This window comes from Taeniopygia guttata, chromosome 19 (genome assembly GCF_048771995.1).
Source record: "Taeniopygia guttata chromosome 19, bTaeGut7.mat, whole genome shotgun sequence".
Classification (NCBI taxonomy): domain Eukaryota; kingdom Metazoa; phylum Chordata; class Aves; order Passeriformes; family Estrildidae; genus Taeniopygia; species Taeniopygia guttata.
Window position 1 is genome coordinate 6,146,441 of NC_133044.1, and position 12,353 is coordinate 6,158,793.

General features: G+C 49.0%; 1 protein-coding gene across 1 annotated transcript; it reads right to left on the reverse strand.

Moving 5' to 3' along the window:
- Positions 1–277: 277 nt before the first annotated feature.
- On the reverse strand, positions 278–8,761 carry PRKRIP1 (PRKR interacting protein 1). The gene is given in 6 exon segments (NM_001245835.1): positions 278–1,019; positions 3,322–3,389; positions 5,025–5,110; positions 5,867–5,967; positions 7,368–7,446; positions 8,613–8,761. Coding segments are annotated over 6 exon segments (570 nt in total). The 5' UTR covers positions 8,733–8,761; the 3' UTR covers positions 278–903.
- Positions 8,762–12,353: the final 3,592 nt, after the last annotated feature.

Below are 12,353 nucleotides of genomic sequence, written 5' to 3' on the forward strand. Positions count from 1 at the left end.
AGAGAGAAAGGCGGGTGTCATCACAGGAAGCTGAGCACAAGCAAAATGATTCAATTCCAAGCCTTTCTGCCACAGAGTTTGGAGGCTTTACACACAATCTTTGGGAAAAGGTACTGTTCCAATTCAAAAGTAAAAAGTAAGTGACATGCAGCTAACACCTTTTTCCGTATTTTCGTGTGCCACATCACTTGATCTCTTTGTCCCTTCCTGCAGCACTGCAGCATCTCTCTATTTTACTGAAATCCTCTTCCAAAAAGAAAAATAGAAGACAGAACAATCCAACACATCCCTTTTATTAATTTAGAAAACATGGAAGAAAAGCAATAGGGAAAGTTTTAGCATTAAAAAAGGGATCCAGATTAAAAATCTATAGAACTTGTCTAGCAACATAAACTGATTTCTTTGGGTTAGAGATGACCCCATACAAAACCCCAAATGCAGAACACTCACAGTGCAGGAGAGTCTGGCTACAGACCACTTTTCTACTTCAGGTTAAACTCTTCCCCTAGATTCATGTATCCCACTGCTACCTTAGCTTCAAGATAAGTAGAATACGTAGCCTTCACAGTAATATTTCCCTTAAATGGTAATAGTTATGTTTTAGCTTTCAGACAGAAAAACACTCTGGGCCATTTTAGAAAGAACTCTAGGGTCATAGAGACTTATGGCTGACTCTTTAGAGCAAACTTAGAGCAGACTGCACAGCAGTTATACAAGCAATTAAGAAAAAAATCTCTTATTTGGCATTTCTCTATCATTTTCTCTCAGGCCTGTGACGTGAAGGCCATGCCCCGTTAAGCAGATGTAACGTACGCCAATGGGTTCTGCTTGGCTGAGATGAAAGACTTTCATGCTCCTGAATATAAAGCAATGAACAGTGTTTCCAGCTGTCCCTGGAAGGCCTCATCCTCTTCCCATCACAAAACTTGGCTCTTCAGCATCATCTTCCTTCTCTTCCTCCTCCTTGCTGTCCTCTTCGTCATCCTCACTGCTGCCTTGCTCTTGGGATTGCCCAGGTTCTACAAACACAAACAGGATGAATGGATGAGGTGTTCCCACCTGCCTTCCTTGTCAAGTATTTCACAGCAAAACACTCTCCGGTGCTTCAGCAAATGTGGATTAGGTCAGGCTAATTAGCACGGATGGGTAACACGTTCCCCTGTGTCTTCCTTGTTAAGCATCTCACAACTAAGCAGTCCCAGATACTCAGGGAACACAAATCAGGTTCTATTAATTCTACCGAGTGATGAGGAGCTCAGAGTATCAAATTCTCCCTTGGGGAATTCCCTTGCCCCCAGCATTACAAGTCCATCATTAAACAACTCCACCTCCTCTGGAACATTATTTGTTTCTAACAGAGACAATTAAACAATGAGGTGATAGATTATCTCATTCCAATCTCACCTCTGCAGGCTGGGCTGAATTTTGAAGGATCACACAGAGCACTGGGAAGACACAGGCAAGACTCAGTATATTCCTACAACCTATCCAAGTTCACAGAAACTCCACGAGGTGCCACAAACTTTTACAGACTGTTTGCTATATTGTCAGTATAGGAACTCAATAAGATATGCCTAAATTTAACAAGGGTCACAGAGAACTTGGTGAAGTCTGTTAAAAAAACAGAAAACATCTACTAGAAATTAAATACCCGATAATAAAAATGAGGGATGGCATAAAGTAGGACCTGAACCCAAGAGCCATTTTCCTGCTCTCTCCTGTTCCCCAGGCCCAGTGTACCGACCAGTTCATGCGGGATTTAGGCTCGGTGGTCTGATGCCACCGCGTGGTGAAGTGCTGAACTTTGAGCGTTCGTTGGGAGTTTGTTCATTAATGCAACCTCAACAGCTGACCTCACTCAGTGCCAGTCTTTATTCCTAATGTTTTTACTACAACAAACATGAAACGTGGAAATTCAGAGGTTTGATTTATTAATTCAAAAAGGAAGACAAATGTTTGCCTGCTATATCCAACAAATACACTTTAATCAATTTGAAAGAACACTCAGATTACAACCTGGGGCACACAAAACTAAAAAAAGGCTGTTGCCAGTTGAGTAAAAATGGCTAAGAGGACTTCTCTCCCCCCGAATATTATTATTTTACATAGAGAACCACAGACTGAAAAGAGTTAAGAAACTCTTTACAAACCCTGTTACAAACACCAGGGAGTTTGGATTCTGTCTTTCAGGAACTTATGCCAAACAAAACCACTCCTGCCCCACAACTGGTACAAGGCAATCCCATACCACAGTGCCAGTCCCTAATCAGCTCTCCTCTCTCCCAGCCACTCCCTAAGGGATGGGTATTCTGTTTGTTCACTCAAAATGAACAAATGTTGACTGATACTTAAATTCTCCTCCCAGTTACAATTCATACGTGAGTAGCTTAAAAAAAAAAAAAACAACCAAAAAAAACAAGACCAAAACAAAACACCCAAAAAATTCACTCTGAATTTTACTTGCTGTCACAAGTAAAATTAACCTAACAATTTGTCCTCCCATGTTTACATGGAAGGCTGGCAGTGGTTCAGCTGAAACAGATCCAATTCTGAAAAGCAAAGCACAAATAAGGTAGAACTGTCAGACAAGCCACTGTTCCAGCAGAATTACCAGAAACTGCTGTAACTTTAAGATTAATCATTTGTGTGCTAATTCACAAGGGACAACTATTTGAAAGACTAAGCCAAAATATCCTCACTGAAAAGAAGCAACAAGTATGCAAGAGTTTGCTCAAACAGTTACACTGTCATTGCTGAACACTAATTTTCAAGAGAGAAATTAATGTTGCAGAACAGAGGCAGTCAGGTTTTTCACCTTTATTTCTATGAAATAAAATAGTCCTGTGGAACAGATGGTACCAAGGTGGCTCAATTTCTTACCCACAAAATTATAACTCAGTTTCTTGCTGCCCAGGCTGTGCATTTTTTTCCACCTGTTTTCCCATACACATTCAAAATTACTTTAAAAAAGCACAGCCTTGAACAATCCTGCCTTTCTGAGCAGCTGAGGTTCTGAATCTGCAGTTCATCAGAATAGCTGGGGCAAAACATCCACAAACTCGGATTCCAGAGTTTGCTGTCCAAAATTCCCTCTAATAAATGGAAAATATTCACAAACAGCCAAGTTATTTGTAAGATTAAATCTCAACATAGATGGCTTTCAAAGAGGATTTTGAAACATCAGCTAAAATAACAAGCTTAAAGATCAGGCTTTAATCCATGTATAGAGAATGCTTGGGATGGGGGGTGGAGCAAAGCCTTCTAAGCTTCAATGAGGGAACAGAACCAAGTCCTGAGAAAAGTAAACTAAATTTCACTGACCTTTTTCCTGCTTCTTTTGTTCAAGTTTATTTTTCTTAGCTTGCAGTTTCTTCTCTTTTAACTTCTGGCTATAAAACAAAGAAGAAAGATTCTCTGGCAAATCAAATGTTGTAAGCTTCTGCACATTCATACACTGATAAAGGACATATTACAGACATCTTGAGAAAGCTGATTTCAGAAGAGAAGTTCAATTTAAATTTAGCCTCAATTGAAAATTCAGCAAGAGTAAACCTAGCACATGATCAAGAGAAACTTTTAAAAAATCCATTAATCTGAAAACAAGATAGAAAAGTCTTTCATGACTCCACTGCAACCAGAATTATGATACACAAGATATCTCCAAGAACACAGATGGAACAAAAATGAAACTGCCCCCACATTTTATCTACCTAGGCTAATAAAGAGAAAATGGTGTTAAAACCCAGACTGCAGAAACTGAACACTGGGGGAAAAAAAACACCAGTAATATATACTTCAGTTGAAGAAAACAAAAATAGTGCAGTATGCTCTTGACCTTCCTCTTTGGCTGTACCTTCTCAGGATGTCAGGCCCTAAGAGTGGCACTGGGGGTACGAGGGAATTTCAATTCATACAACCCAGCTCTCTTTGCCCAGCAAAGGCACCCTGGCAAGTTAATGGCAGATACAGGCAGAGCAGCCTGGCATTCACATGCTCCTCTCTCAACAGCATAACTGAATTCTCTTGAAACAGAGAGCCAGGAACTGTACCTGCTGGGTCAGGACAGAGAAGGGTGGTGAGGGAAATTAGAGGGGCTCCAGCAGGGCAAAGCCACACCATTAGAGCATAGCAGGGGACAAGGAGGTGGTGGTGTTTAGGCAGCATCTGCTGTTGGAACAGTTGTTCTCCATCTCAGCCAGGGAAGAGGCAGCAGGCCAGATCTGACTTGCTGGCCATCTGTTGGACCACATTAAATTACACTAAGATGGCAACAGTGTTTGTGTTGTGCACTTTTGTGTTAACATTGCAGCGAGCCACTTTGCACAGGCCTTTCCACAGCATGCAAAGCAGCAAGGGAGAGGCTGCTCAGGGTCAGACCCCGGGAAAGAGCAGAGACACGATTCCCTGCTTTTTCTGAAACCTATGCTGGACACAGAGAATGGGATTTAAATGCTTGTGTCACTGCACTACAATGCTCAGGCTATTTCTGGAGAGAATCAAACTTGTAAAATTTAAGGGGAAGATGGATTTAATATTTTTTTTTAGTATTTCCACCTAACTTATTAGACTTGGCCTGCCTGACATTTCAATGGGGTAGGCAGAAGCAGCCTACCCATGAAGCAGCCCCCAGTTTTGCAATGAAACTGCTTGGTATCAAATGATTCAGACATAAACTTAAGCCAGATATAGACACAAACCTTTCCTGACAGTGTTAAAACAAACATGCAGCAAGGCATGTTGCAGTCAAGACCAACCACAGTGTCAGCAAAAGCAGCACAACCAGTCCAAAGTTATCCTGCAAGCAATGGCACAGAAAAGAAACCACCCCAGCAAAGCCTGTCAGGTTTACAGCTACCTTTGGAAACCAAATATTGACACTGACAAATTTAATTTCCACAGCCAGACTTCCCAGCTGATAGATGCAGACACAGAATGACAGTGTTTATCCAGAGCATGCAGCTACAGATGAGGCACAGGGAGTGAGGGTTTCCATGTCAAGCCTCCTGGGAAAAATCTGCCCTTACCGCTTCCTTCTGCGTTTTGCTGTTTGCTCTTCTGCAACCATCTTATTCCTCTCCAGTTTCTTCTGGAATTCCTCATCTAGTCTTTGCTGTAATTGATCACATGTCATACTTTGGTCACAATCTAAATTAAAATACTTATTTAAAAGTCATGTCCTTTTAGGGAGAAGTCTTTTAGCAAAATACAGAAGGGAGCTCTGCCAGATTTTGTCTGGCTTCTTTATACAAAGCCACGTTCCTAGGGATGGCTCCTGTACAGGCAGCATTTTTAACCTGCAACCTGAGCCAAACACTAAAACCTCCTGAGGGAGGAATCCTCACCAGAGCAAATGAGGGAGGTTGGGCTTCTGCCCTAATTAACATTTCAGTAAAAACAAATGAATAATTGGAGACAGAAACATTAACATACGGACTCATCTTGGCCAAGAGAGAGTATATCAATAGTGTTTTCTAAAAGACGGGTCATTCTACTCGGTCAGGACTTAAAAGAAACATCTGAACTCTGTGCACAGGCACTCACTTTGTTTCTGCCTGTGCAAGGCAGTGTTATCAGGGATTTCTAGCTTTTAAAGCATTTTCAAGTCAGCCTGAGAACACACACATTCCCATGAGGCCTTACAGCGTGCTAGGACCCCAGGGAACACAGGAGATGGAGCACGTCTGACACAAAGCACCAAATGTTTCAGTACTGACACAGACATCATGGATCGCACACTCCCACAGACTCCTCTGACACGGGGTGGCTCAGAACGGAATTATTTGTACATGACTTTCAAAGAAAACACAGATTCACAAAGAACAACAAACAGCTGGGGGAGGGGGGAGTTCTAAAGAGTTGTTCTGACCTTCTCAGCCATGGCATCCATGAAGTCTTGCCTCTGGTACTCCCGCCGACGGAGATGCCGGTACACGTGGAACTCTCCGCTCCCAGCCCCAGCACTGGAACCTGCAACGAGGAAGAGATCAGGAACACTGCTGGGAAAGGAGGCAAACAGATGCTCACAAATCACTGCAGCTGGATGCTGAGGGATGGGACACAGGAAAGGGCACTGTCAGATGAAAATCTACCAACAGCACATGGAGTGTGTCACCACTTCAAACTCAGCTCACAAGCAAAAGCCAGAGTGAGCTGCAAACCTACAAACTTTTGGGTCACTGCAGGTCCTACAATTTCCCCCCTGGAGAGCCCACCCCTAGCTGCACATCAAGGCAGGCACAGAACTGGAGATGAAATGCACTCCCCAGTCTCTTACAGGTAGAGGTGGGCTACAATACCCTGCTGATGCTGCTTCTAATTGTCAGCATTTCTCAAACACAAAATTAAGGTCAACAGAAAGGTGGTAAAAGGTGATCTTGTACTTTCCCATGCAAGACAGATCCACTGACAGTTTTCAACTGTTTCTTCATAAATTAAATCCCTACAGCTCTTTCTTCCTGGCATCAGCCTGCATGCTGAAGCCTTGCAGGAGCTTTAAGCATTGTGCTCCACTCTCTTCCCCTGTCTCCCAAGCCCTTTCTCAAGAGAAAGCACAGGAATACAAGCCTCAAAGAAGACATTTAATTAAAACACAGCAGCTGAGACTGCAACAGGGGTGCTCTTGATACCAACAGAGCCCCAGCATGTCAGGCACTCCCAGAAAAACAAGACAATTCACTCAAGCGCACAGCAAAGCTATCTAAAAAAGCCATGGGAGAATTCCAATAAGAAGGTTTTATTCAGAAGCATATAAAAACTTGAGTCCAAGATCAATTATTCTGAAATAAGAACAAGTAAACTTCTAGAAAGGATGGAGGTCTCAAAGAAAGACAGAACTTCTACATGCAGCCAGTTTATACCACAGCTACTACATTTAATCCCTGCAGGTAGAAGTAAAGTGTGCACAGAGTACTGGGGTCAGGCTCCTGGCACAGCTGCCAGCTCCCTACCTGAGCACACACAATCACACCTGCTGCATGTGCCTGCTTCTCACAGCCTGAGATTCACACTCAAAGCAGTCAAAAGAAGGACTTCACACTGCCAATCTTCCAGAGCACTCTCAGATCCATGGAGAGGACAGATTTACTCATCATCATTTACTTGTCATCACCAGAGCAGCAGCTTATTGCACTGCAGGCAGCCCACGTGCTGCAGTGCCATAGGCTTTGTTCTCTCTGCATTCTGACAGCCAGCAGAAAAGTGGAACCAGAGAACCAAATAAAACTTGAAAAATCCACTCTCAAAGCATATTTCACACCTCCTTTCTCCAGCAAAATGAGCAGCAGAAAACCACCTCTGTCCTTCCCCGCTAAACATTCCTCTAAGTTAACTGTGGCTGACACCAGTTATCTGAAGAACAGAATCTTTACCCATGACATCTCTGACAAACTCCGGGGGAGGTCGTGGTGCCCATTCATTCAGTTTTTCAGGAATTGGTACAGTCTTTTCCTGCAAGAACAAACCAAGCAGCCATCAGTATCTTCCAGGAGCAAAGTCTGCAATTTTAACACATTGTTGAAAGGCAGCCTCTTCCACCAACTGACAGATCTCAGAAGGAGCACAGCTGCAGCAATTTCTTCATGCACAGGGATTAGGAGCAGGCAGAAGAGGAGAATCAGAAGGGATCCTCTCTGTCCCTCACATTCAGGCCTGCAGGTCAACAAAGCCCAGGAGGATTAAGAGTGTCTGTGCCTCTTTTCAGCACGGGAGCTAGAAGGAAGCATGGCAGCACCTCCAAGGAACTGAGTATAATTCCACTACCAGTAGTCTGGGAAATGATGAAAGGTGCTGGAGCACCTTCCATGGCAGAGCTAGAGGACGGGGAAGAGCTGGGGAGGGAGAACACATGGTGCAAGGTCAGAGGAAGAACGTGGTGCAGGGAAGTCTCAGCCTGCCCCAGCACACACAGAGTGGGGTGTGAGAGCCTCCTCCTGGCAAAAACCTCCTCAGGAAAGGATCAAAACACCCAGTTAGAGCACCAGGGTCATGCTCCCGCGCATTAAAAACGGTGGATAAAGGAAAGACCAGTGTGCAGAGCACTGAAGGGCCCCTGGGTTCCCAGAGAAGCGCCTCTCTCCTCACAGCATCCCAGAACAGACGGGTCCTTCTCCCCTCACAGCAATACAGTGTGTGGGGGTCGGTCCTTCTCCCCTTGGGGATCGGCAAGAGGAGGGGAGCGTGTGTCGATCCCGTCATGGAATCGCGAAGAAGAACGGGGGGTTGGTTGGTCCCTCTCTCCTCACAGACCCCGGGGAAGGGATGTCGGTTCCTCTTCCCTCACGGACACGGAGAGGAGGGCGGGGAGGCTGGTCCCTCTCCCCTCACGGACCTCGGAGGAGGGGAAAGGGGGTGTTAATCCCCCTTCTCTCACACAGCCAGAGGTGGGGGATCTCGGCGTCCTTCTCCCCTCACAGACCCCGAGGGCGGAGGGCTCGGTGTCCCTCTCACCTTACAGACACCGAGGGCGGGGGGCTCAGTGTGTCCCTCTGCCCTCACAGACCCAGGGGGTGGAGTGGGGGTCTCGGTGTCCCTCTCCCCTCACGGACCCCGGGCGGGGTCTTGGCTTCCCTCTCCTCTCCCGCCGCCCCGGGCCGTGCCCCGGCGGGTGCCCTCACCGGGTTCCTCATGAGGCGCTCGAGGCGGAGGCGCTGCTCCTCGGCCGCGCTCCTGGGGATGACGAGCGGCTGCGGCTCCTTGCGGGGCCGGGGCGGCCGCGGGGCCGAGGGCGCCGCCATGTTCCGGCCCTGGCCGCGCCCCGCCCCCCGTGACGTCACGGCGCGCGACGCGGGCGGCCCCGTCACGGCGGGTGCGGGGGGGGCCGGGCGGAGGCGGGAGTTGTGTGAGGGACCCTCTGAGGGACCCTCGTGTGAGGGATCCCGGTGTGAGGGACCCCGTGTGAGGGATCCTGTGTGAGAGACCCCCGTGTGAGAGACCCCCATGTGAGGGACCCCCGTGTGAGGGACCCTCGTGTGAGGGATCCCGGTGTGAGGGATCCCCGTGTGAGGGATCCCGTGTGAGGGATCCCCATGTGAGGGACCCCGATGTGGGGGATCCCCGTGTGAGGGATCCCCGTGTGAGGGACCCTCGTGTGAGGGACCCCCGTGTGAGGGATCCCGTGTGAGGGACCACCGTGTGAGGGATCACCGTGTGAGGGACCCCGTGTGAGGGACCCTCGTGTGAGGGATCACCGTGTGAGGGATCCCGTGTGAGGGATCCCGTGTGAGGGACCCCGTGTGAGGGACCCTCGTGTGAGGGAGCCCCGTGTGAGGGATCCCATATGAAAGATCCCGGTGTGAGGGACCCCGATGTGGGGTATCCTATGTGAGGGACCACCATGTGAGCGACCCCCGTGTGAGGGATCCCCGTGTGAGGGACCCCCGTGTGAGGGAGCCCCGTGTGAGGGATCACCGTGTGAGGGATCCCGGTGTGAGGGATCACCGTGTGAGGGACCCCGTGTGAGGGATCACCGTGTGAGGGACCCCCATGTGAGGGATGCCCATGCAGCACCCATATCGCTAACAGAGTCATCGGATCAGGTCTGTGGGGGGACATGGACACCGAGGAAACACCTCTAGGGTCATCAAACCCAACTTCTGCCCTGTCACCATCCTGTCAGCCTACAAGTCGTTTCTTTGAACACCTCCATGGATGATGACTCCACCACCTCACTGGGCAGCCTGTGCCAATATCTAATCACCCTTTCTGTGAAGAAATTCTCCCTCCTAATGTCCGTACTGTGCAGCCTGGACGGAGGCTGAAGGCAGAGTCACCAAGCTGTATGGTTGGAAGGGCCCTCTGTAGATCACCCAGCCCAATGCCCCTGGCAAGGCAGGTGACACAGGAGTGTGTCCAGGTGTGTTTGGAATTTTTCCAGACAGGGACACTCCACCGCCTTTCTGAGCAGCTTGTCCCAGCGCTCTGCCACCCTCAGTGGGATTCTCTGAAAGCACAGAGTCACAGGACAATGGTTCAGGTTGGAAAGGACCACTGTGGTCGCCCAGTCCACCCCCCTGCTCCAGCACAGCCCCCTGAGCATGGCACTCAGGGCTGTGTGCAGAGGGCTTTTGGGGGACACCCACACCCTCTCTGCTGCCTGTGCTAGTGCTTGATCACCCACACAGTGAAGAAGTTCTTCCTCATAGAATCATAGGATGCTTTGGGTTGGAAGGGACCTTAAAGATCTTCCTATTCCACCCCCCTGATGTGGGCAGGAATGCCACACACTAGACCAGGCTGCTCAGAGCTCTGTCCTGCCTGGCCTTGGAATTTCCAGGGATACAGCAAAGATTTTCTGGGCTATCTGTGCCAGAACAATACCACCTTCACAGCAAAGGTGTGTTGCTAATATCTCATCTAAACCCACTATTTCAGTGTGAAGCAGTTGCCCCATTTGTCACTACAAGTTCATGTTCAAAGTCCTTTCTCCATAAAGGCCACAATTAGGTCACCCCAAAGCCTTCTCTTTTCCAGGATGAGCAATCCCAGTTCTCTCAGGTGCTCCACCCCTCCATCTGATTTCTCTTCTCTGGGCTCGCTCCTGTCTCATTTTTGGGTGGAACTGCCTGTGCTCCAGTGTAAAATTGAACTCTTTAGTGCAATACAACACTCCAGCCTCTCATCCCATGGCTCAGCACCACTGAGGAGGGCCTGGCTCCAGCCTCTGACCCCCTCCCTCAGACACTCAAAAACTCAGATCCAACTTGTTCCCTGCGTCACTCCTCCCATGTCTCAGCTGTAGCTGTGCATCCTGCTGCTGCCCCAGCTGAGCTCTGATGTCCCCTGTCCCCTCACGCACGTTCTCGGGGCTGCGGTCTCTCCCCAGCAGGCAGCTCCGGCATCTGCCGCGCTCCGTCCAGCAGAGCCTGAGCAGCATGAAAATTCAGTGTGTTTTTCACTGGCGCCCCCAGCCCTGCCAAATCCCTTCCCCGGGAGGGTGTAAGCGATACAGCACTTCCTGGTGCCCCCATGGCAGGCTGCCTGCGCCATCTGTTCGTGTCACTTTGGTCATTAACCAGCGTGGCCCGCGGCCTTTGTCTGCTGACAGTGATGAACGGCAGCACCGCTGCTGGGCAGGTAGCAGGGGGATGCTGTGCTCTTTGCATCCATAGTCACACCTGGGATTTGCAGGACCAGCCTGGGTGAGCTGAGGGCTGGTACACCCAAACCCACGCTTGCCTGACAGGAGCTGGAGCAAGCCATGGTGGGGAAGAGCCAGAGCTGGCTGCAGTACAGGCCTCCACTGCAAGCCAAATTTCGTTTCAAGTCGCTGTGGCCCTACAGAAATGGCATGGCATGTGCTGGGGCTGTGTGTGCGTCACAGAATTAGCCAGTAAAGGTCAGCTGCAATGGAAGAGGGGCATGAGGCTTTGTGCAGTTTATGGAGATAAGCCAGAGCCGGGAAGTTGGGCTCCGGGTTTCAGACAGCTTCGTGCTGTGCATGTGGAGAGGGTGACAGAAAGGGGAACAGAGAGGTTGGGAATGGCTCCTTCTGAGATTTATAGTTCATTTGTATGGCCTGAATTTATTAAGCCCCCATTCTCTTCCCCTTTCTGTGGAGAAAATCGGAGCTGATCCTCAGGTTCAGCCCTATGTTTACAAAAGACTTTTCAACCTCCGCTGAGGTTGCTATGGAAATCACACTAGTTTGTGTCTCGTGTTTTTCTTACCAACCTGATTTGTAAAAGAATGGTGTGAATTTAGTGCTGGCTGAGTTCCCAGCTGGCCGCTGGTCCTGGAAGGCATCCTTGCAGTCTCAGCCCTGGCTGGAGCAATGCAAACAGCTTCCTCCACGCTGTCTGCCAGCTCCCCAGCTCCTGTGCCTGCGGCTCTCCCAGCCTTGGGTCGTCTTCAGCACACCAGGACAGAAACCATCCAGTGCCAGGCTGGACTCAGCCCTGCCAGGGAGACACCAGCTCTGTTGCAGAGGCCACAGCAGGTCCCCTGTCCCCTCTCAATCACCGCAGACTGTTTTACAAAGCAGAATTGCTGCAAACCGATTGAGTTTCCTTTGTGCTTAGTCCTGTTTCTTCCTCACAGCCACTTCTCCAAGCACCCAGCTTCTCACAGCAGGGCTGTAAATGATGAGCTGCCAGGACCTGGCCCTCCCGTGCCAGTCCCCAGGGAGGAAGGCAGAATGGCAGCCTCAGGAGTGCAGGGAGCAGCTGGACTCGCTTGCCCAGAGCAGTGGCTTGTTCCAGCCACAGCTCACAGCCCCAGGAAACAAACAGGCAGCTGCCTGTCATCCAAAACCGTGGGGAAAGAGACCTTGGGAACATCTCACTCTCAAGGGAGTTGGTGTAGACTCTGGCTGTATTCTGCACAATTTACTTTTAAAAACTCTGGGGAAGGGGGCAAGA